This window comes from Cervus canadensis, chromosome 17 (assembly GCF_019320065.1).
Source record: "Cervus canadensis isolate Bull #8, Minnesota chromosome 17, ASM1932006v1, whole genome shotgun sequence".
In the NCBI taxonomy this organism is placed as follows: domain Eukaryota; kingdom Metazoa; phylum Chordata; class Mammalia; order Artiodactyla; family Cervidae; genus Cervus; species Cervus canadensis.
The window spans coordinates 45,538,587-45,562,639 of NC_057402.1; the positions used below are offsets into that span (position 1 = coordinate 45,538,587).

At 45.2% G+C, this 24,053-nt stretch overlaps 1 protein-coding gene across 3 annotated transcripts in view; it reads right to left on the reverse strand.

Moving 5' to 3' along the window:
- Positions 1-6,528: 6,528 nt before the first annotated feature.
- ZNF592 (zinc finger protein 592) overlaps positions 6,529-24,053 on the reverse strand; it is a 48,058-nt gene continuing 30,533 nt past the window's right edge. For all 3 annotated transcript variants that reach the window (XM_043489639.1, XM_043489637.1, XM_043489638.1), the window contains 7 exons: positions 17,568-17,746; positions 10,995-11,171; positions 10,550-10,709; positions 10,152-10,439; positions 9,827-9,939; positions 9,064-9,199; positions 6,529-7,856 (listed from right to left, as the gene is read on the reverse strand). In XM_043489639.1, the coding sequence (XP_043345574.1) occupies positions 7,356-7,856; positions 9,064-9,199; positions 9,827-9,939; positions 10,152-10,439; positions 10,550-10,709; positions 10,995-11,171; positions 17,568-17,746 (1,554 nt within the window). In that variant the 3' untranslated portion in view covers positions 6,529-7,355. The remainder of the gene's footprint in view (positions 7,857-9,063; positions 9,200-9,826; positions 9,940-10,151; positions 10,440-10,549; positions 10,710-10,994; positions 11,172-17,567; positions 17,747-24,053) is intronic.

The window sequence follows — 24,053 nt, forward strand, 5'->3', positions numbered from 1 at the left end:
GCTTCCCAACCTGTTGCAAACTCCCCAGATGTTTTCAAAGCTCCCTAGACCTGTGACCCATCTCAGTGCAAATCATTAGTAGCATTGTAAGTTAATCAAACATATGTCTATCCGAACCCACCCCCAACACCTCCAGTTTCCTATTTTTCCTTCTCTTGATTCCACTCATTTTAAAGTTCTCAGCCCTGAGCAACTAAAGCCCTAGATTTCTGCTGACCCTGCCTTCTTCTGGGAAACTTCTGGCTTCTGCTGCAATCAAGCTGCCCTCCCTGCCAGCCAATCTGTGGTGCTCTGGACTGCTCATCTGACCTCCTTCCAAGAGCTCCCCAGACTCATGCTCAAGACAGCTGAGTCCCTAATCCTGAGGGTAGAGACTCTAGCCCTGCTGCTCTGGGATGAGCTGGCCACTCTGGCACTCCAGGGATGGAGATGTGGCCACAGCTGTGCTGGGGTAAGTGGACACCAATTAAAGGATCACTGGCAACAAGAAGCCACTCCTAATTCTGGTTTGATTGGTAGGGGAATTTGGGATTCAAGTGCAGAGCTGTGTTGGCCAGGTGCCCTCCCCAGTCCACTTATTCTGATTCAACATCCGATTAGAGGGGCCAGGAGTTCCTGCCTCAGATGTAGGTCCTTTCCAGAATAAAGTTACCATTACATGACAGGGTACCTCTGTGGTCAGGGGGCAGCAATTAGTTGGTCAGGCCCAGGACACAAGCTCCACAAGTTTGGAAAGACACCACCCGAGCCCAGGCCTCTTCAGGTCTTCTTGCAGAGTCAACTGGTCCTTTTCCTTCAAGTCTTTTTTTCCTAAGGGATCTTCTGTATCTCAGTCAGCCCTTCTTTTCCACTACAGCTACCTCTTCTTATTCTTTAAAACATGTTAATACCTCCTGGCAACAGCTGCTGCAATTTCTGTTCAACCCAAGGTACGTCATTTACCAACTAAGCCACTGCCTCCATTTTTGAGCTTGCTAGCACCTGCCCCACTTCCTCCTAATCAGCCACTCCTACTCTCTAACCCCACCTCTACCAGCATCACCTGCCCTAAAAGTCAAGTGCTGTTCCAGGTTCTAAACTCTCTGCCTGTTCAAACTCTCCTGCCTGCTCCTTCACAACTTTCTGTGCCTTTCCTCACCATCACCTCCCCATCCCCCTCACCTCATCTTCTTTTTCCCATTTAAAAATCATATTCAAAACCCTCCTCAGACCCAGACCTCCAGGATAGAAATGGGACACCTCCTTCTTAGGTAAAGAGCTTCTTAGGAAGCAGAACTCACCTTCCTCCTCAGATACCAAAAATATGCAGCCCTGTCTATATACACAATAGGTCTTGGGGCAAAATTTCAGGCAACTTGGTCAAAGGACAAGGAAACCTCAGAGGAAGACAGAATTGTATATAGTGTGCCCTAGGCTGTAACTGAAAGGGGAAGTCTAGAAAAAGTGGAGCTTCCCAGTTTAAAATATCAAAAAGCAGCTTAATTACTCACTTGAAACATCAAAGACATAATCAACTTTCTCCATTTTCACAGAAAATAGAGGCAAAGACTATGGGATTAAGTTTTAGAAGTAAAATCTAATAGATTTTAGTCTATATCTGCATGCTCAGTTGCTCCGTCGTGCCCGACTCTCTGTGACCCCATGGATTGCAGCTTGCCAGGCTCCTCTGTCCATGGGATTTCCCAGGCAAGAATTCTGGAATGGGTTGCCATTTCCTCCTCCAGAGGACTTTCCCGACCCAGGGACGGAAGCTGCATCCTTTATGTCTCCTGCATTGGCAGGCAGATCCTTTACGATTGAGCTGTCTAATCTGTATCTATCTATCTATAAATAACACATTCCCATCCATGAAACGAGATGGTGCAACTGGCCCACTGTCACGTGAGCACTCACTATGGTGGAGGCTTTTCCCAGTTAGAACTGACTTAAATGGGTTCATCATATTGTTTTGCTACATTTTCCATACCATCCATTACCTACACACTTGTTGAGTTTTCAGTATTGAAGCACTAAAAACTATTTCAAATTTGCAAAGGGTAGTAAATATTATTTAAAAAAAGAAGAGCATGCTAGTTCATGACACGATGAACTAGCTCAATAATTCATCTGGCCCTAGGTCTCTAAATAATGAATAGCTACCTGGGTAACAGAAGGATTTGAAGATGCTTTGGAATTACCAAGTAAGCAGTTCAGACTTGGAAAGGCTTGACAAAAGCCAAAAGAAACATTTCCTCAAAAAAACTAGAATTCTAACTAAAAAAGCAGAAATCTGATGCAAATTGAAATATAAATAAATGCAAATAAAAGTGATATTGCCTTGTGGGGGTCAGTGGGAGGGGTCTTTCATTTTTTTATATATCTAGGCCAAAAGTCAATAAATAAATAAAACAATTAAACAAAACAAGAAATTCAACAAGAGGTCTTGCCTTTAGTTAAGTTCCCTCTATAGAAATACATACAGGATCAAGAAGATAAAATCTTCTTGGGCTTCTTAGGGACTTCCCTGGTGGTTTAAATGGTAAAGAACTCACCCGCCAATGCAGGAGACATAGAAGATGCAGGTTCAATTCCTGGGTCAGGAAGATTCCCTGGAGTGAGAAATGGCAACCCACTCCAGTATTCTTGCTTGGACAGAGGAGAGCGGGCTACAGTCCATGGGGTCACAAAGTCAGACACAGCTGAGCAACGAAGCACAGCACATACAGGACCAAGGAGATAAAATCTAACCAGGTTCAATTCTAGATCCCCAGGAATTTAAAACTCCCCATCTCCCAATTTGACAGATGTCTGAACTGAGGGCAAGAAAAGAGAGATCAAATAAGCTATAGCATTCAGATTGGAACCTAGGGCTCCTGACTTTTAGTTACTGGATTTCTTCATTCTATCACATTGTCAGTGAGTTTATTCTCAAGGCTATGTAGAAACATGGAAAATGTCCAGACATAACATTAAGTATAAAAAAGTAGGGTACAAAATCAGAGGCAGTGCAGCGTTAGTCACACCTAGTGAATCTCAGCTCTGCCCCTTACTAATTCCATGACCTCAGGGTCAACCACTCCCATCCAAAAGAAATAACAGTATTTATCTCATAAGACTGTTAAATAGGCTAAATAGGAGAATGAATGTGAGAGTGATGTCTGTCATGTAGTTTGATGTTAACCACTGTTATTACATAATTATTATCATAAACTCAGCTATGAAATGCACAAGGATTGGAAAATGATATGCAAAAAAGAAAACAACTGCAAAGACAGATTATAAATATGCATGGTTTTTATTTTATCTAGTAATGCTATATCATTTCCCAATAAGAAAAAGCCTTTTTTTATTTTATTTTGGCCACGCCGCTGGATTTGTAGGGGCTTAGTTCCCCAACCAGGGACTGGACCCATGCCCCCTGCAGTGGAAGCACAGAGCCCTAACCACTGGACCACTAGGGAAGTCCCCTGAGAAAAAGGCATTTGAAATAGAAATCTCAAAAAAAAAAACCTACAATGGGACTTGAGTCTTAGTCTGCTCTTCCCTTCAGAGGGACCAAAGGCTCCCAGTCTGTAAGACTGCTGTGGCAGTTGTTGGTGGAAAAGGTCAGGCTTTGGACCGGATCCCCTGGAAAAGACAGGGAGAAATTTCCAGAATCTAGAAGATTCTGTCTCATATCAGGCCCTGAGAGAACTGTGTATTGACAGCTATCAAATGAATCAGATTCTTCCACATAGGCATGCATTAATTCACTCAAACCCTCTTTAAACCACTACTGTATACAAGGAACTGTGAATTAGACTGTCCCCACTGGATGAATCTGGAACAATTTCCACGATATAAATGAAAAAAAAAAGCAAGCTTCAGAACACTTGTGTAGAGAATGCTATCATTTGTATTAAAAAATAGATATATAAATACACATATTTTAAAAGCTTGTAAATGCATAGAATTACTTGGAAAGATACATAAGATATAGAAACAGTGATTAATTCTGGAGAGCGGGCTGTGGAACCAAAGGCTGACCTCCAATGAGCAGCTTACTTTTCATTGTATTCTCTTCTGTGTTGTTTGGATGTCTTACCATGTATGTATGTTAATTTTCTTCAAAAAATGAAAAAGAAAAAAATTAAAAGCAAGTAAAAGGAAGTGTACCCAGAGCTGAATATACAGTGATGACCAGGGTAGGCAGGGGTAGGGTGGGGTGTTCAGCCTCACAGAAGGCAAAGTGGGTTGAACTTGCTGAACCACAGCTGTTTTCAAAAGCCAGACTGTTTATATAAGTTAAGAGAAGAACTCTCTCTACACCAATCAGATTATAGTAATTTGACATATCATTTTACAGATAAAGTTGTTGGAAAATAAATACTAGTCATTGGTCAGGCCTCAGAGTGTATTAAATTGTAGTTTCTACATGGGTGGGAATCTTATATGTTTAACTTGGGCAGCATTCACTCCAGCAGCTAAGTGCTTGTTATAGCAAGCATTTTCTGATGATAACAAATGATAGCAACAGAACTCTTTAAAGACACCTTTGAAAAAAAGATCAAAAGATACTGGACCCTGAGGGAACCATGATCCCTGTGAGGGTTGAGCCACCTTTTCTGGAATAGCCCCCCCACCAAAATGGTGATCTTCAAATGGCAAGGTAAATACCAATGAGAATGAGGTCATAGGGACACTGCATGTGCTGTGGAATGCCCCAAGCAAATGTGCCCTCCTTGGGGTGAGGAGGCACAGACTGACTCCAAAGAGAACCTGGTGCTCAGTGGGCATCCCAACTGCAGGGGAGGTAGGAAAGCAGGTGTCTGGATGGCTGCAAACTGGTGATAAGCTGGCCGCCAGCCAGAGTAGCCGAGTCACTAAGGCAACACAGCAGTTGACACAGTGGACTTTAGAACCAGATGGGCTTGACTTACAAGGTTATCCAGCAAGTTATTTAAGCTCTCTGAGCCTCGGTTTCCTTCTTTGTAAAATGGAGAGGATCACTGTGAGATAATGCTGAGGACAAAGGGAGAACCCCTGGAAAGTGTTTTTAGCAAGATGCTGGGCCCACGAGCAGGGCTTACAGTGCTGATAATTACCGCTGTTACTGAACAGTGGAGAAATGACCATCAGCATCTAAGTCTGAGCGGCGGGCAAGGTGCACTCCCCCCTCCAAGCCTAAAGTCAGGTCAAGAATCCCAGACATCGACAGTGTTTCATAAACTAGAAAACGCTTCCTGGCTTATCAACTCACAGCAGCCTGTGAACCGAGTCGGGTGGGAAATACCAGGCCTATCTTGAGGGAAGGGGCTGGTAAAGTTAAGGGGTTTGTCAAGAGCTGGTTGAGGGTAGAAGCCAGGCTGTGACCCAGGTTTCTTGGTGAGTGGCTCCACATTCTTTCCACTCCACGCCACCCCCAGGAAGGAGACAGAGCTGAGGTCAGGACAAGTCAAACCTGTGATTTCACCGCCTCCTCTACCCAGGCTCCAGCTAGCATGGTCTCTGACCGGGAAGCAACTCAGTCATCCATTTCCAACACTTCTATCAACCTCTTCTGTAATGTGTTCCTGTGAACAGCCCCAGGTGCAGGGCAGGCACCCTGAGGCTGGAATCAGGAGGGGCTGACAACTGAGTGGGGGGCCGGCTCTGGTGCTGCATGTAGCCGGAATCAGGCCTGCTTGGACCTCATTGCCGGCTTGGGAAGCAGGGACGTGGTGGCCTTGGCAGGCCTGGGAAACACTGAAAAATACTGTTTCTCTGAAACTGAAAAAGCATTAACCTTTCCCAATGCCTTTAACATTTCCACTAGAAATTTGGCATTTGCTAGAGGAAGAAGTTTTTTTTCCCAATTGTAAAAAGGTCAGGCGTATTTATCTGACTTAATAATTTATAATTGATATTCGATGCCCTCCTTGAAAGATTGTCACTAAGAATGCCATCAGCACCCACCTACCGGTGCTGCATGAAAGCCTGCCAGGCCCAGCCCCAAATCCGACCCAGGCACGGCTGCAGCAGCCGCTTGGAGCAGAGGTCAGAGGGCACCTCCACATGACCAGCTCCTTGTGCTGGCCAGGTCCTAGCTCTGCCATCAATGAAAAGACAGCCCAGCCTCCCATGTCCAGTCCCCATTCTGCCACACCCGAGTTCCCTGCAACAGTGACAATACCACAGCCTCTTGAAAGGTGTAGAAAAAACAAAAATTCCTCCATTCTCTCCCTTCCCCTCTCCCACCAGTAAAGGGTTCTCTTAGTAGAAGAGAAACATTTGTAGGAAAGATGGAGGTGCCCAGCAAAATGTCAGTAGGCCCTAAAAGCCAATGCCACTAGTTCAGTGTTGCAGGGGGAACTTGGATGTGACTCCTGACTGGCATTACGACCCTCCCTTCACCCCTTCAGAAGCCCTGAGCTCCTGGTTTCCTAACCACAGCTGCAGAATCTAGATAGGACCTTCCTTCTTGGACAGCAGGAAACGCCATTCTCTCACAGAGATGGGCCAGCGAGGGAAGTCTGAGGAGGAGGAGGGTAGGGTCAGGCTCACCTGAACAGGAATACAAGAGCCTACCTGCATGGTAAGAAGGTTTTCTTTTATTTGAAATATAGTCTGAGCAACATGAGTGTAGCCGAGAGGAGGAGGGGCTGGCTGCTGGGGCAGCGGCCTCTCTAATGGCACAGGAGCAAGAGTACAAATATCCCCATGTCTGTGTGCCTCGAACCCCGCTCATCAGGAAAGGCAGAACAGCAGCAGAACAAGGACGCACAGCTCCTTCAAGGGGGCGGTGGGGGAAGGAGGGGGGTCCTGCCTCTCTGCGCCCAGCTTCCGAACAGAAGCTTTTCCCGCCCACACAGACAGGATGAGCCCGCACAACAATGCATCCTCAGGACTGTTTGCAGGGAAGGAATCAGAGAAGACAGAGAGGAAGGGCATGGGGACCGAGAGCCCTCTGCAAGCCGGGCGGGGCGCGCTCTCTCAGAGGGGGGACACGCCAGCACCCTCCTCCCCTGTCTCAGGCTCTGGTATTGTGAAGCAAGCTGCTGCAGGGAGGCCTGGGCTGAAGGCAGAGTAAGGGGACCTCCCAGAAGAGCGCGGCTGCTGAAGGGCCTTGAGCAGAGGTGACAGCGTCGGGGTTAGAAGGACACAGACGAGAGTTGGGGTACCGAGAAGCAGCACAAAGCCATAAATAACAGAAGCAGATTCGGAGCTGTGAGGGTCCTGGGCGACCCCGCATCTCCCAGGGCTGGGGGCCACCCAGCCCCCCGCAGCTCAGGGCAGACACTGCTCCAGGACACAGCCAGACACACTCACGCCGGGCGGGGCCTGTTCTTTCCCACTGTCCACACAGCAGGCGGAGGACACCATGGCGCCACCCCGCCCATGCACCGCAGGGCCTCCGGTCACACCTGCGGGGACGGTGTGAGGCTGTCCCGGTCCTGAGAGGTCTGTGGTCGACTGGAAGCGTCTTGGGCCCCGTCCTCGTCCTGGGCCAGGCCCAGTGATCTCCCCGTCTCGGAGTCGCCCACCAGAGGCTCCTCGGCACCTTCTTCCAGTCCGTTCTCCCTGGTCTCCATGGGCACCTCCTCCCCAGAGCCCTCCTCTGGCTCCGCCGCCTCTGCCTCTTCCTCCTCCTGGTCTCTCACCTTGTGGACGATGAAGAGGTGGCGGCTGAGGGAGCCAGCAGAGGTGTAGCACAGGCCACAGAGGAGACACTGGGCTGTGGAGCTGTCCTTCTGGTGCTGAGGTATGTGGCTCTGGAACTCCAGCCCTGAGTCCGTGGCAAAGCTACATTTCGCACACTGGAAAAGCGACTTGTGCCTTTTGGTGGAAGAGACTGGCGTGCCACTGCTGGTGTCAGGAGCAGCCCCCGCTCCGCTGACTGGTCTTTTCAGATGGTTCACCTGAAGGAGAAACGATGTGAGCCTGGAAGCCCAGGACATGAGCCCCCAGCATGGGCAACGCAGTCCAAGGACTTGCAGAATCATCACCCAGGCCGGACTCAGCCCAGCCCTAAGTTCTGGTCTAGGTGTGGTTTGCTTCTTTTGCTTGTTTTAATGGACACATCCATGTAGCACAACATTCCAAAGACGTGGAAAAGGTACAGAAGAGATGAAGTTCCCCCTCCCTGGCTCCCCAGACAACACAGGTTCTGAGGTACCGCCGAAAGATGTTCCAGTCACGCACAGAAATACAACCACCACCTTTTACAAGATGACAGCATTGCATGCACACTTTTCTTCACCCTGCTTTTTTTCACTTTACAACATATATTGACAGATTTCTTTATCCCCTAGGCCAAAGCTATCTGACAGATAAATCTCAGAAGTGGAATTGCTAGATCAAAGGGTGTACGCATGTGCAGAGAAAAGAAGGTGTGCATCTTAATCATAGACAGTTGTTGCCGAAGCGTCAGTTGACACCCTACCTGCTGTGTGTGAAAGGGCCTTTGCAGACCAGGGCCCTTCTCCGAATAGCCAGTAAAGAGCCCCCTGAAAAGCTAGGCAGCTCTCTGGGTTTCCCAGGCATGCCTGCCCCTATGAGGAGCCACCCCCACCATGGAGTAGGGGGAGTCCACTGGGAAGAGGGACACGAGGCTGCCCCAGAAGCTGACCAGAAATGGGTACAGGGCATGAAACAGGGGTGAGGTCAGAGGGTCCGGGGTAGTGGGATTCTAGGTCTGGCTCCTCTGGAACTAGGGGGTGGGGTGGGGGTGGGGATGGGGGTGTGACTCAGTGAAGCATTGCATCCTCTCCCAACAGTCAGGCCTACCCACCCCACCTCCCAGGACCGCAGAGAGGCAGAGGCAGGAGGTAGGTGGACGCGATCCAGTGTCCACAGGGCACAGGACACCCGAGAGACGGGGTCACGGTGACGGAAACGGCGGCGAGAAAAGGTCACTGGGCCACCTCGGGGATCCCTGCTCCTTTCTTTGTGTGCGGTCCCCAGGCAGGTCACACAAGGCTAGAGAGTGACCCGCATGGAGGTTGCTGTCACTGCTGGCTGCTCCCCGGCCACAAGGACATGTGGGCTCTGGTAACCTGCCCAGCACCCCTCCAGGTCCAGCCTCACCAGGCAAGCTGCTCCGGCGGGCAGGGGCCCCACACTCACCTGAGGGGAATGTCCACCCGAAGGTCTGGCTTTGGACGTCTGGCTCAAATCAGGATTTCTGATACCGTGCATAAGGCTGATGTGGCTCTCCAGAAGGGAGGGCCGAGGAAAGCTGGGGCTATCCTCTGTGCAATACCTGCAGAAGCGCAGCCAGAGCGGCCGTGTAAGATGATTGGCCCCGGGGTCTGGGGGGCCAAGCAGGCAGTCTGAGGTGAAGCTGCCTCTGGCTCCAGGGGAGATAGTCTGGGGTAGGCAGGGTGGTCCTCGGGCTGGCAGGGTGGCACTGGGAAATCCAACCAGTACAAGCCAGCCAAGGCAGAAGACGACAGGAAGTCAGAGTATCTGTATTGGCCCTAAGCTGTGACCTGACTCTCCTCTCTCTGGTATCAGTGTCCAGAGACCCAAGTGTGGGCCCAGCGGCCAGCCTGACAGCAGCCTGTTCTGTCCAAAAGCTCGGAGAGATGGTGCTGAAGTCTCACGGCTGACAGGGCACCTGCTCACATCGCACCCATTCCTCTCCAACCTCAGGGCCCTCCACCACCGCCGGACAGGGTGGCCTGGGCTTAGGAGTTGGGAAGGGGGAGACCTCCAGAGCCACCAGGCTCTGGAACACCCTCTTCCTAACCTAGCCACAGCACTTCCCAATAGAAACTGGCTTGTCTCTTGCCTCTGAGCCCTGATCTCACAGCTGAGAAAAGCCCTAGGGGTACCACAGTGGTCTGGATGAATTTCAGCCCCTTGACTCCCACCTCCAGGGACTCACCCACAAGTGTAGACTTTCTTCACTGTGTCGTGGTTGTTGCGGATGTGTTTGCGCAGGCTGTTGGGGGTGTGAAAGGACTGTTCACACTGCCGACATGGGTACCGCTTCAACGTCTATGGGGACCACAGGATGCAAGGCATCAGAACCCTAAGACACTTCTGGGTGCATCTTTCTTCTCAGAGGAGGCAGGCAGAAAGAAGGATGCCCCAAGAACTCAGGATCTGCATCGCCCACCATGCCCATGGCACCAGGAACCACAGGGGGTCATGCCGTGGCAGAGGCTCTGATCTCGTAGGACAGACGGACCTGCATGTGCCGCACTTACCCGACCGTGGCTCTTTTTCATGTGGGACACGTAGCTCTCCCGATCAGGAACCCACTCCTGGCACTCCTGGCAGGTCCAGCCAGTGTTCCTCAGCCGGGGCCTAGCCTCAGCCCTGCGGTGGGCCTCAGGCCTGCCCCAGCGGCTGGAGGGCAGGGCACTGCCCCGAGCAGTCACACTGGGGGCTGGGGGCTCAGCAGGCACTCGAGGGCCAGGGCGGCTTGAAGACGAGTCTGTTGAGGACTGGAGGCTGGACAGCTCATCCACGTTGCGGGGCACACCATGGGTGCTCTGGGGACAGAGGGAGCGATTACTGACTGGTTGGGGGCAGGGGATGCAGGGCTAGGCACCTGGCCTGAGGACATGCCCGTCTCCCCAGCCCCCTCCCCGAGGGGCCCCACCTTGACATGCTGCATCAGCTCCGGCTTCTGCAGGAACAGGAGCGGGCACTCAGGGCACTTGAAGACGCCCACCTGCGCCGTGTTGGCGTTCTGGTAAAAGTGCTGCTGGATGTGCCTCTTCTTGTTGAAGACCATTTCACAGGAGCACTTATAAATGAGCCTGCCACGACAAGCCCCAGGGCATGAGGTGACCAAGGCCCAGCCGGCAGAACCACAGGCCCCTCCACTGCACGTATGATCTCTCCGAACCAGACTCAGGTTGGGAAAAGCAATACTCTGAGCCAACGTGGACACTCCCCGGTCTCAGACATCTCCGAAGCACTCCGGGCCTCTAGCCACTCTCTGCCACTAACCTGGGCTTCCCAGTCCATCCAACACCTCCCATTGGGCCCCACGCTGATCTGCTCTGCTCCCACAGGCCTGCAGGCCCCGGAGCCACACTCACTGGGAGGGTCTGTGGGGCTGGGTGGGATGCTGGGTGGCGCTGTGGTCCGCGGTGCTCCTGGCAGTCTTGAAGGCCATGGGGCAGAACGCACATTTGTGGAAGACCTGGCAGTGCCGCTCCTGGATGTGGCTTTTCAGCAAGGCCAAGGTCAAGTGGACAACCCCACAGTGGATGCACCTGGATGACAGAGGTGGGGCCAGGGAACAGGTATGTCAGACCAAGAAGTGGTGTTAGAAGAGCAGGGATAGAGGACAGGAAGAGAGCCATCTCAGGGACCTACCCCTCCCTTATGCATTTAGTCTTGAAAGTTTGCTTGCTGCCGCCAGGCACAATGCAGTCACCGGGGCCTCCCAAGCCCAAGACCCTCCTGGTCAAGGAGGGGAAAGAAAGCCCTCCCCTCACAGGCCAGAGAATATTCTTCTGCAAGCTAAAAACTTGATTGAGCCTAACCATAGAGCTGGTGGGAGTGGAGAAAGGGGAGTATGGTTCAAAAATGACATTAATAGCACCCATTTAAGTGTGATCCAATTGCAGGAGTCCAGGATGAGTTTTAGAAGGAGACTGCAGAAAGCCTGTGCCTCCCCACATGCAGGCACGGAACAGGCAGGGATGTTCACTTAATAAAATGTACACCGAGGAGGTGCTACACCCACCATGACAACCACATTAAAACAAACAGCCCTCAAAGCCCAAGAAGTGCTCTAGAACAGCACTGTGGAACTTGCTGTGATGACGGAAGTGTTTCATACAGCACTGTCCATGTGACTATTTAAATTTCAATCAATAAAATAAAACGTCCAGTTGCCCTGGCTACACTTCAAGCTCTCAATAGGCACATGTGCCTGATACCATTCTGGACTCTGCAGCTCATCAGTGTTCTAAGTTCTCCTCAGTGGGACTATGGATAACATTTTTATTTCTCTTTTCCCCTACTGATTTGTACTTTCTGAGTTTTGTTTAGTGACTATATCATTTTTATAATATAGGAATTGTCTTAAACCATTTCTCTGACATTGAGGTCATGTGGAACTCTTCTTTCAACTTCAAAATATCTCTCTATAAATACTGTGTTTCCTTTCTTCAACATCAGAAAATTATGTTCCTCTAAGCTAACCTTCATCTATTCCGGTTCCTAGACTCTCTCATGTGTTCAGTCTTTCTTCCCGCCTGAAAACACAGACAGGTCTCCCTACATGAGAGAACACCCTCCTTGCTCCCAGCTCTTGAGGTAACTGTTATTTTCTGTCTGTTGCAATAAAGCTTGCTCCTGTAACCTTGGCATCCCCGTAATCTAGAAGAGAGGGTGTCAATTTACTGAAAGAAAGGATATGTCTTCACTTAAGAATTCTTTGACTCCAAATATTAGCATTCATTTCAACATATTAGCCCATTTTTGCAATCCACATGACTCATCACAGAATCCTGACCAATCCTTTTTGTTTTTCATTCTTTTGTGTATGTTTAGGGCAGGGCAGGGGGAGAGGGGGAGACAAAATCACCTTTTACAAACTTAATCAGCAATGAGGAAAAGTGCACAGAACCCAAAGTCTGTTCGCAACTAAGGCCAACAAGCATTCATTACTAAATGTGAATGTGTTAGAGATTCCACACAAACTACTTACATTTAAATTGTATTTTCTTTTCTCTCCTGCCAAACAAAATAGTGACCAGCTCCTAACACACAGAAGCATATCCACACCACAAGTAATTATGAGGGGAGAAAAAAATCCACACATTTCCAAATTTATTCAAAGTAGCCAAATACACCTGACATGTGTAAAGAATCTAAGTGGTTTTATTTGTGCAGTTTGACCAAAGTCCTACAGGAGCAACATAAGCACAAGTGAAAATCCATTTAATTTACCCAGAAGACATTCTTGGCGGAAACCTCATGGAAAGTAAGACTATAAAGGGGAAAAAGAACACGAGCCGAGTGGTCTCAGTGAAGGACTGAATCAAACAGGGTTTGCAAACTAATGAAAAGCTGTGTAGAAAAGAAATCTAACCCCACGACACAACTCTTTACCAACTGTGTTTTTAAGAGAAAATAGACAATTATAGAACCATATGCTGTCAAATATATAAAGCTTTAGAAAAGATAGGGCTTCCCTGATGGCTCAGCTGGTAAAGAATCTGCCTGCAATGCAAGAGACCTGGGTTCAATCCCTGGGTTGGGAAGATCCCCTGGAGAAGGGAAAGCCTATGTACTCCAGTATTCTGGCCTGGAGAATTCCATGGACTGTAGAGGCCACGGGGTTGCAAAGAGCTGGACATGAGAGAGTGACTTTCACTTAGAAAAGATAAAGAGCAGTAAAATATTTAGCTTTGTCAATAATTACAAATAAGGCTTCCCTGGTGGCTCAGAGGTTAAAGCGTCTGCCTGCAATGTGGGAGACCGGAGTTCAATCCTTGGGTTGGGAAGATCCCCTGGAAGGGGAAATGGCAACCCACTCCAGTATTCTTGCCTGGAGAATCCCATGGATGGAGGAGCCTGGTGGGCTACAGTCCATGGGGTCGCAAAGAGTTGGACATGACTGAGTGATATATGGGGTAACATATTATTAAGTAGTCTAAACTTGCTTCCTTATGACACCATTGGTCACTCTCCAAATTATCAACAAAAAGCAGAATAATTTACAAAATCCTAAAAATATTACATTGTCAGGACTTCCTTGGCAGCCCAGTGGGTAAGAATTTGTCTGCCAGTGTAGGTGACATGGGTTCCACTTCTGGTCTGAGAATATTCCACCTGCCACACAGCAACTAAGCCTGTGCGCCACAACTACTGAAGCCCACACACCTAGAGCCTGTGCTCTGCAACAAGAGAAGCTATCGAAAGTAGAGAAAGCCTATGCAAAGCAACAAAGATCCAGCACAGCCGAAAGATACAATTTTTAAATAAATAAAAATATTATTAATATAAAACTCTATAGTAGAGCTTATTGAAATGGAACATAGGTACTCTTAGCATTTATTAAAAATGATTACTATCCAGAGAATGGGAGAAAATACTTGCAAATCATATATCTGACAAAAGACTTGTAACCTGAATATATAAAGAACCCTTACAGTTCAACAACAAAAATACAAATAACATGGTTTTTAAATGGGCAAAGGATCTGCATAGATATTTCTCTAAAGAAAATATACAAATGGCCAATAAATTTATATGCTTGATATGCTTGACATCATTATCCACCAGGGAAATACAAATCAAAACCATCATGAGGTATCACTTTACACCCACAATAACTATAATCAAAAGTCAGACAGTAACAAATATTGGCAGCGATGTAAAGAAGACAAAACTCTCATCCACCCCTGGTCGGAATATAAATGTGGTGTAGCTACTTTGAAAGACAATGTGGCAGTTCCTCAATTTGACTCAGCTATTTTACTCCCAGGTATATATCCCAAAGGACTGAAAACATTGTTACCTAATTACTTACACATGAATGTTCATTAGCAGCATTATTCATAAAACCCAAAAAAGGAGTGAATAACTATTATTTGTTACAATATGGATGAATCTTGAAACTATTATGCTAAGACTATATATGATTTCATCTAAATGAAACATCCAAAGGAGGCACATCTATGTGACAGAAAGTTGTTGTTCTCTTGGAATGGAAGGACTACAAATATAGAGTTTCTTTCTTTATGGGTGATGAAAATACTCTAACATTGATCATTGTGACTGATTGTAAAATTTTGTGAATATAGTAAAAAGCAATGAATAGGACTCTTTAAATAGGTGAATAGGATGGTACATGAATTACGTCTGAATAAAAGCTATTACAAAAAATACATTAATAGCTGAAGATCTTAAGTACAACGAATACTATGTCAGTGTGCATATCTTCTGAATTCAACCACAGATCACTGAAAACATTAATGTCAGTATCTTCAGTAATCCTAGCTGCATCATTTTGTCTGACCTTTCTTACAAAAAGGCTTGATAAACTACTTTTGAGACATTACATTGCTTTTTACTCTTATAGAAGAAGGTAAAATATATAATTAAAGTACAAAAAATACTATTAATCCATCTGCGTTACTGAAAATTTCTTGAATTCAAGATTCAAATACAGGGACTTCCTTGGTGGTACAGTGGTTAAGAATCTGCCTTCCAATGCAAGGGACACGGGTTTGATCCCTGGGCGGGGAAGATCCCACATGCTATGGGGCAACTAAACCCACAATGCAGCCAAATAAATCAATATTTTTTTCTAAAAATTCAAGTACAAAAGCTAAAGTATTGATTGCTATGGATTCAATTAGATCTTGAAACAAGCAGCATACACTTACGTCAAAATTAGAAAGATATTTTCAAGTGTTATGAATACTGCAAAAAGCACTCATTCAGGTGTTCAGTTTTAAAATGTAGCCTAGAATGCTGCCAAGCCATGCTCTTTGCAACATGGTGGCAAGGGCTCTGTATAACCCCATCTCTGGGTTGTTTTCTTCCCATATATGTTAGCGTCTCCATTCTCTCTAACACGTAAAAGAAATAGGTCTACATTTGGAAATGGTTATCCCAAGAGAGAAACCTGGAAGTGATCACTAACCACTCCCCATCCCTCACCCTGGTACATAAGCCATCCTCAAGCCCTAATGCTTCTCCTTTCCAAATCTCTCTCAGGTTTTCCTTCTCTCTATCCTCACAGCCATGCCTTAGCTGGATCCCTCGGTGTCTCATCAGAATTGTCACACAACCAGTCTCTAGTCTCTCACCTCTAATACACGTATCAGCTTTCCAGAATGATCTTTCTAAAACACAGATCTGGCTGGATCACTCCCCTGCTGCAAATCTTTCCATCGCTCCTCACTATCCCCAGGAAAAAGTCCAGATGCCTGCCAAGGAATACAAGGTCTTGTGCAGCCTGGCCCCTACCAACCCCCTTGTCTCATTGCTCACCCTTCCTCCAGTTCATTGTGACCCACACCATGTTTATCCTTCCTAAGAGTTTTCTGTGGGTGCTGGCACCCCTGCCTTTGCTCTTGCCAGATAGGCTCGCCTCCTTTCTTCTACCTAAAAATCTCCTCCTATCTTCTCTATGAAGCTTTCCTGACCATTCCTCAAATATAGGACTTAGCCACTCTGAATCATAAGTACCTGCATGCATGTTTGAAAGCCATCGGATTGAAGCCCCCTTGAGCGCAGGAGATGGGTTTTAACCATCTTTGTGTCTTGAGTGTTTGGCACAAGGCTAAAGCAACAATAAGAACTCAAAAAAAGTTTATTAAATGAACTGTGCTCAGTTGCTCAGTCCTGTCCGACTCTTTGCAGCCCCGTGGACTATAGGCCGCCAGTCTCCCCTGGCAGTTTCCCAGGCAAGGGAAAATGGGTTTCCACAAGCAAGAATACTGGAGTGGGTTGCCATTCCCTTCTCCAGGGGATCCTCCTGACCCAGGGATTACTACACCTGTGTCTCTTGAGTCGCCTGCATTGGCAGGCATATTCTTTACCATTGGGCCATCTGGGAAGCCCATTAAATGAACTAAATCAAAATTTAATACCAAAGAGAAGAAAACCTTAATAAATTTGGGCAAAATTAAATTTCTGAAGCAAAAATGATCAGAAAACATAAGCTGTAGAAACTCCCAAGCAAGTAAACACGTAAAGGAGACCTGATTGGGTCAATGTAAAATTACAGATCAATGAGTTTTAGAAGGAGCGTTCACCCTCATTTTGATCTTTTCTTTGAAAATGACTTCTTGCTTATATCCGTTTAACACCATAGAGATAGATCAGTTTAAAACAGAGTTTTCTTGGTTTTACCATGAAGCTGATCATTTTTTCCATTCTCAGGTCTTACTTCTCACAAACTGACAAAAACTAATCAACACAAAGATAAAAGTTCTTTGACTTTGGCAGCTTGTCATTTGTTCAGAAATTGAGAAGATTTGAAGGTACCAAAATGTGCAAATTTATTATTGAAATAGTACTTTAAAATTAATATGCCAAGCATGATAACTTTCTGAGCAAATTTATATACCTTTAAAAAAAAAAATCAAACTGACAAAGTGAATGTTAGGTATAGACTAATCTCCCCAATACCTTCCTCTTTAAAGCTCTTCTCTTTTTTTTATCTTTTGGCCACACTGTGCCACTCACAGCATGTGGGATCTTAGTTTCCCAACCAGGGATCAAACCTGTGCCCCCTGAAGTAGAAGCTCAGAGTCTTAACCACTGAATGGCCAGGAAGGTCCCAAAGCTTTTTGTTTTCCCCCAATGTTTAACTTTTTAACTCCTTGTTCTTCTCCCTGCTTTTCTGGTTCCCTACAAAGTAAAAATGTCTGTCCACATACCAATCAACATTCTTGTCTTATTAAGCTAGAGCCCAGGGCTCATAAGACCAAAACTCAAAATTCCTCTAATAGTTTGGCTATGCCAAAATATGTGGCTTATGGGATCTCAGTTCCCCAGCCAGGGATTAAACCTGGGCCACGGCAACGGAAGTAGCCAACCCTAACTACTAGACCACTAGGGAACTCCCCAAACTCCAGTCTGAAACGAGCTATGGTCCAGAAAAAGCAGCAGCCACTGGGCAAGCCCAGGACAGCACCCACCTGTAGCCCACCTTGCGGGCATAGTGCAGGCAGTTCTCCTTTACGTGGGTCTGGAAGTAGGCAGAGCGGCAGAGGGCCCCGCACTCCGGACAACAGTAGGGGGACTTGTGGGCGTGGATCCGCTGGTGGGCGCAGAAGCTGCACTGGTTGGGCAGCAGCATCTGGCACACCTGGCAGGTCTAGGAAAGAACATGGAGAGAGCAGTTCAGGCAGGAGCTCTCAACCAGGGCTGCCTGGCTTTCCTAGGACCCTGATCAGAAGGGCCACCACCCCCAACCGTTCTCTCTCCCAACTCCCCTAGGACACTGGTGACACCCCCAGGCCTCACGCAGTGATGACACTGATGCCCACTCTAGCTTTGCCTCTCACCTTATTAATCAAAGGCAGACCTAACCCTATTTTCCCCAAAATCAGTCCTACACGTCGGGCTGTGATCCTGCTCTCCCCTTGCTCAGCAGAGGACCAGCTTTCCCTTTCCGGAGGCCCAAGGCACTTCTTGCATTCTAAAATCTTGCTACACTGCCAGGCCTACCGGGGCCTCTGCCCTGGCTCAGCAGGTTCCGACTCAACACCTTCGGTAAGCTGGCTCAGAGACTCCCAGAGCAGACCTGAGCCCCCATGGTTAACACTCAGAAGCCTCCATGCAGACCGAGTTTCCGTATGCTGTCTGTCTGCCCACTCTGGGGTGGGGGAGCAGTGCCTGGAGCCACAACTGCCCACATCCATCCACAGAAAAGCACAGAACAGCTATCGGCTTCCTTGTTCTCAGACCCAGGAAAGAACCAGAGGCTGACAAGTCCTCCAGGCCGACTCACAGAAGCTCTCAGACAGGGAGAGTGCAGAAGCCCAGAGGGGAGAGCGAGAGGCTGAGCGGGGGCCTATGTCTGGAGTGGCCCTGCTTAGTAACAAGGGAGCCACTGACCTGGGCTCAGGAGTGCTCAGACTGATAAACTGTTAGGGAGGCCAGGAAAAGATCTGTTTTAAGCAGTGATATCCAGAATGTAGGGCCCTTACAGCACAAACAATCCAGCTTTTTCAACAAAAGAAATGCCAAGGCAAAAAAAGAAAAAAAAAAGATTGAGGAAGAGGAATTTACAGATTAAAAGAGACTTAAAAGACATTTTCAACAACTGCAAATTGATAGCCCTTATTTGGATCCTGATCCAAGCAAGCCAAGTGTAAAAAGAAATGAGATAGCTGGATATTTTAAACCTAACTTGAGACATTTGACACTTGATATTAAGATTTGATTATAAGGAATTATTATTAATTTTGAGGTGTGATGATATTATATCTATGGGTTTTTTTTAAGCAAAAAACTTTTTCTTTTAGATATATATACTGCAATAGATACTATAATGCTGGGATTTGTTTAAAAATAATACACTGAGGGAGAGGGGATAAGAACACAGATGAAACAAGACAGGCCACTGAGTTGGTAAAAAAAAATTATTCTCTGTGACTTTTACAGCACAGTATTTTGACTTATACATCCTGAATATGATATATTCTAAGGACATGAAGAACTAACTGCAAATACACACTCAACTTTATGTGGTGTCCTAAGGTTAGAATTAATATTGGGAAAAAAAAAGAATTAATATTGGTCTTAGCATTTTGAAATCTGTGTGTATATATGTGTATATGTATGTATGTGTGTGTGTATAGTAGGAAAATTTTAGGAACCAAGATTTTCAGTATAAAATCAGTTACATAAAAAGTATGATCTTGGCCTCCCCTGCTGGCTTAGTAGTAAAGAATCTGTCTGCCAGTGCAGGAGAGACAGGTTTGATCCCTGACCTGGGAAGATCCCACATGCCACAGAGCAACCAAGTCCATGCACCGTAACTGTGCACCGCACCTGGGAGCTGCAACCACTGGCGCCCTCGAGCCTGCACTCCATGACAAGAGAAGTCACTGCAGTGAGAAGTCCCCACTCACCGAAACTAGAGAAAAGCCCGTGCAGCAACAAAGATCCAGCACAGCCAAAAATAATAAGATTAAAAAAAATTTTTTTTTTAAGTATAATCTTACATTTCAGTACCAGTATAAACTCAAGATCTCCCTTTCCTTATTTTAAAACTTTGTATTTCTTAGTTCTGGCCACTAAAAAGGCCTAGAAACATATTCAGCAGAATAAGCATATCTGGTGCCCAGAATGTAGCCTCTAAATATCATTTCTCACTTTAAAAAAAAACCATCATGGCCTCTTGAAAAATTGACCGATTCTAGGTTTAGCACAAGAAACACGCCCAAATCTTGCTGTGGCTCAAAGTAGGGAAGCGTCTCAAGGTTTAATGAGTTCATGTGAAAGGAACACAGGAATACGGGAACCAGCCTGATGGGACCCCACCGCCCGACCAAAATGGCATAATTGAGCATGGAGAAGAGTGAATCACAAAGCAAAGACATACAATAGACTGACAAAAAAAACAAAAGGACACACATGCACAATACAGAAGAAAACCATCAAACCACAAAAGGAAAAACAAAAGAAAGGAACAAAGAAGAAAAAAATCAACTGAAAAAACAAAGGTTTAAAGTGGTAATAAATACTTATCAATCAGTAATTGCCTTAAATGTCAATGGACTAAATGCTCCAATCAAAATATGAGAGTGGATTAAAAAAACAGGAGTCTACAACATGCTGTCTACAAGAGACCCACTTCAGAGTGAAGGGCATGCCAAGATTGAAAGTAGGGGGACGGAAAAAAGACATTTCACGCAAACGGAAATGACAAGAAAGTGGAGGAAGCAATACTCAGACAAAAATCCCTTCCAAAATCACATCAAAAATAAAACTTAGGACTAAACCTGACCAAGATGGTGAAGGAGACTTACATGCTGAGAACTATAAACATTGATAAAGGAAAGTGAAGATGATTCAAAGAAATGGAAAGACTCTTGGATTGGAAGAATTAATATTGTTAAAATCGTCATACTACCCAAAGCAATCTACAGATTTAATGCAATCCTTATCAGGACATTTTTCACACAACTGAAGCAAATAATCCTAAAATTTATATGGCACCATAAAAGACTCAGAATTGCCCAAGCAACCCTGAGGAAAAGGAACAAAGCAGGAGGTTTAACCCTCCAGACTTTAGACAATACTACTAAGCTAGAATAATCAGAACAGTGTGGTACTGGTAGAGAAACAGACACATGGACCAATGGAACAGAACAGAGAGCCTGGAAATAAATCCACACATCTACAGTCAATTAATCTTTGACAAATGAGGCGAGACTATACAATGGAGAAAAGACAGTCTCCTCAGCAAGCAGGCTGGTAAAATTGGCCAGCTGCATGTAAATCAATGAGGTTAGGACACACCCTCACACTACACACAAAAATAAACTCAAAATGGCTTAAAGTCTTAAATATGAGACAATAACTCCTAGAAGAGAACATAAGCAAAACATTCTCTGACATAAATTATACCAATGTTTTCTTAGGTCAGTCTCCTATGGCAATAGAAATAAAAGCAAAAATAAACAAACGGGACCTAATCATACTTGCAAGCTTTCGCACAGCAATAGGAACCATAATCAAAACAAAGACAACCTATGGACTGGGAGAAAATACTCGCAAACAGGGCAACCAACAAGGGCTTAATTTTTGAGATATATAAACAGCTCAGGGAGGGGGGATCGGGATGGGGAATACGTGTAAATCTATGGCTGATTCATATCAATGTATGACAAAACCCACTGAAATGTTGTGAAGTAATTAGCCTCCAACTAATAAAAAAATAAATAAATAAATTTAAAAAAAAGAAAAAAAAAAAAACAGCTCATACAACTCAATAACAACAACAACAAAAGAAACCCAATCAAAAAACAGGCAGAAGATCTAAACAGACATTTTTCCAAATAAGACATACAGGTGGCCAACAGGCACAAGATGCTCAACAACACTAATAACTAGAAAAATGCAAATCGTAACTACAAGGTACCACCACACACCAGCCAGAACGGCCATCATTAAAAAGTCTACAAATAATAAGTGTTGGAGAGGATGTGGAAAAAAAGGCACTCTCCTATACTGTTGGTGGGAATGTAAATTGGTGCAGCCACTATGAAAAACAGTATGGAGGTTCCTCAAAAAGTTCAAAATAGAGTTACCATTAGATCCAGCAATTACCACTCCTGGGCATATATCAGGAAAAAACTTACAATTAAAAAAGATACATGCACCCCAATGTTCACAGCAGTGCTATTTACAACAGCAAAGTCATGGAAGCAACCTAAATGTCCCCAGACAGATGAACGGGGTAAAAGAAGAATGGGGTAAAGAAGACGTGGTATGTATGTGTATACACACACACACACACACACACACACACACAGAGGCAGAAATACTACTCAGCCAAAGAAAATGAAACAAAGCCATTTGCAGCAATATGGATGGGCCTAGAGATTATCATACTAAATGAAGTAAGTCAGAAAAGAGACAAATACCGTATGGTATCACTTAATATGTGGAATCTAAAATATGATACAATTGAACTTTATTTACAAAACAGAAACAGACTCACAGACACAGAGAATAGGTTTGTGGTTGCCAAAGGGGAGAAGGGCTGAGGGAGGGAGGCACTGGGAGCTTGAGATTAGCAGATGCAAACTATTAAATACAGAGAAAGGATAAACAACAAGGTCCTACTGTATACCACAGGGAATTATATTCAATATCCTGTAACAAACCATAATGGAAAAGAAAAAACAAGAATGATTGAACATATAAACATAATAAATATATAGAAACCAATGAGCTTATTATAACACTAACACTAAATAATAGAGGAGGTCATCTCATACCAATAGGGTGGCTATGATGGAAAAAAAAAAAACAAAACAGATGCACTATTGGTGGGAAAATAAAATAGTACAGTCCCTATAGGAAAAAACAGTATGGGGGTTCCCTGAAAAATTTTAAATAGAATTACCATATGATCCAGCAATTCCACTTCTGGATATATACCGAAAGGAATTGATATTATACAGTACAGGGAATATAGCCAATATTTTACAGTAACTATAAATGGAGTATAACCTTTTTGTACAGCAACAATAATTCAATAAAATGAAATATTTGATCACACAAAAAAAGAACTGAAAAGATATTTGGATACCATGTTTGGTCTTCCCAGGTGCACTAGTGGTAAAGAAACCGCCTGTCAATGCAGGAGACCTGAAAGATGCGGGTTCAGTCCCTGGGTCAGGAAGATCCCCTGGAGGAGGGCATGGCAATCTGCTCCAGTATTCTTGCCTGGAGAACCTAATGGACAGAGGAGCCTGGCAGGCTACATTCCCTAGCGTCATAAAGAGTCAGACACGACTAAATAGACTTAGCACATGTGCACATACCATGCTCAGAGTGGCATTATTCATTTTACAACTAGAGGCAACAGTGTCCATTAATGAATGAGTGGATAAACAAAAGGTGGTATATACAACAACAGAATATTATTCAGTCTCAAAAAAAAAGGAAATTTGTCAAATGCTGGAACATGTATGAATCTTAAAGATATTATACTAAATTAAATGAGTCCTTCAGAAAAAGACAAACACTGTATGATTCCATTTTCTAGAAATTTGCTTATTCTAGTCAAATTCATAGAAATAGGAGGTAGCATGGTGGTTACCAGGGGGACGGAGTAGGGAGAATAGGGACTTGTATTTAATGGGTTTAGGAGTTTCAGTTTTGCAAAATGAAGAGTTCTGGAAACTGATTGCACAACAATGTGAACCCTCTTAACCCCACTAAACTGTACACTTAAAACTTTATATTATGTGTATTTTATCACAACTTCTAAAACTATTAGAGGAGGGACTCTTAAAACACCATTTAGGATTGCTGGGGCATCCATTCACTACTGTGAAAACTATTAACTGAGGGAAACAAATTTATCCAATTTTCCAACATTAACTACATTTCAGGGTAACCTAACAGCCCTCAAAGGAAGAGGGGAAAATATTTTACATGGAATTCCAGCTGATAAATGAGAATAATAAAATTTACCACACCCTCTCACAACTGCCAATAAAATCACTGACTCAAGCAGCAATTATTAATGGTAAAAAGATAGGGAACTTTCTAAGAAAAGGATCAGAACATCACTAGCCTAAACTCACTGATGAAGTTTAGCATCATTAAAACTGAGACAGTCAAGAACCCTGAGCCTCCCTGAAGTAACGAATTATGAAGAACACAGTATTCCCACTCCTCAAGACTGAATCTGAATCTAATCAAGTCGTCACTTCTAACTTCTAGTCTATAGATAAAATATTGGGTATAGAACAACAATTTTATTGTCTGGGGAAGCAATCAGCCAAACTAAATTATCCTGAAAAAGCCTCAGGAAGCAATCAGTTAAACCCAGAACAGTACTGGAAAATCCTTAGGACACATGACCCAGTTTCTTCAATAAAGTGATGATGTGAAAAATTGGGGGGGGGGGTGTGTGTGGTGGGGGTAGTGTAGTT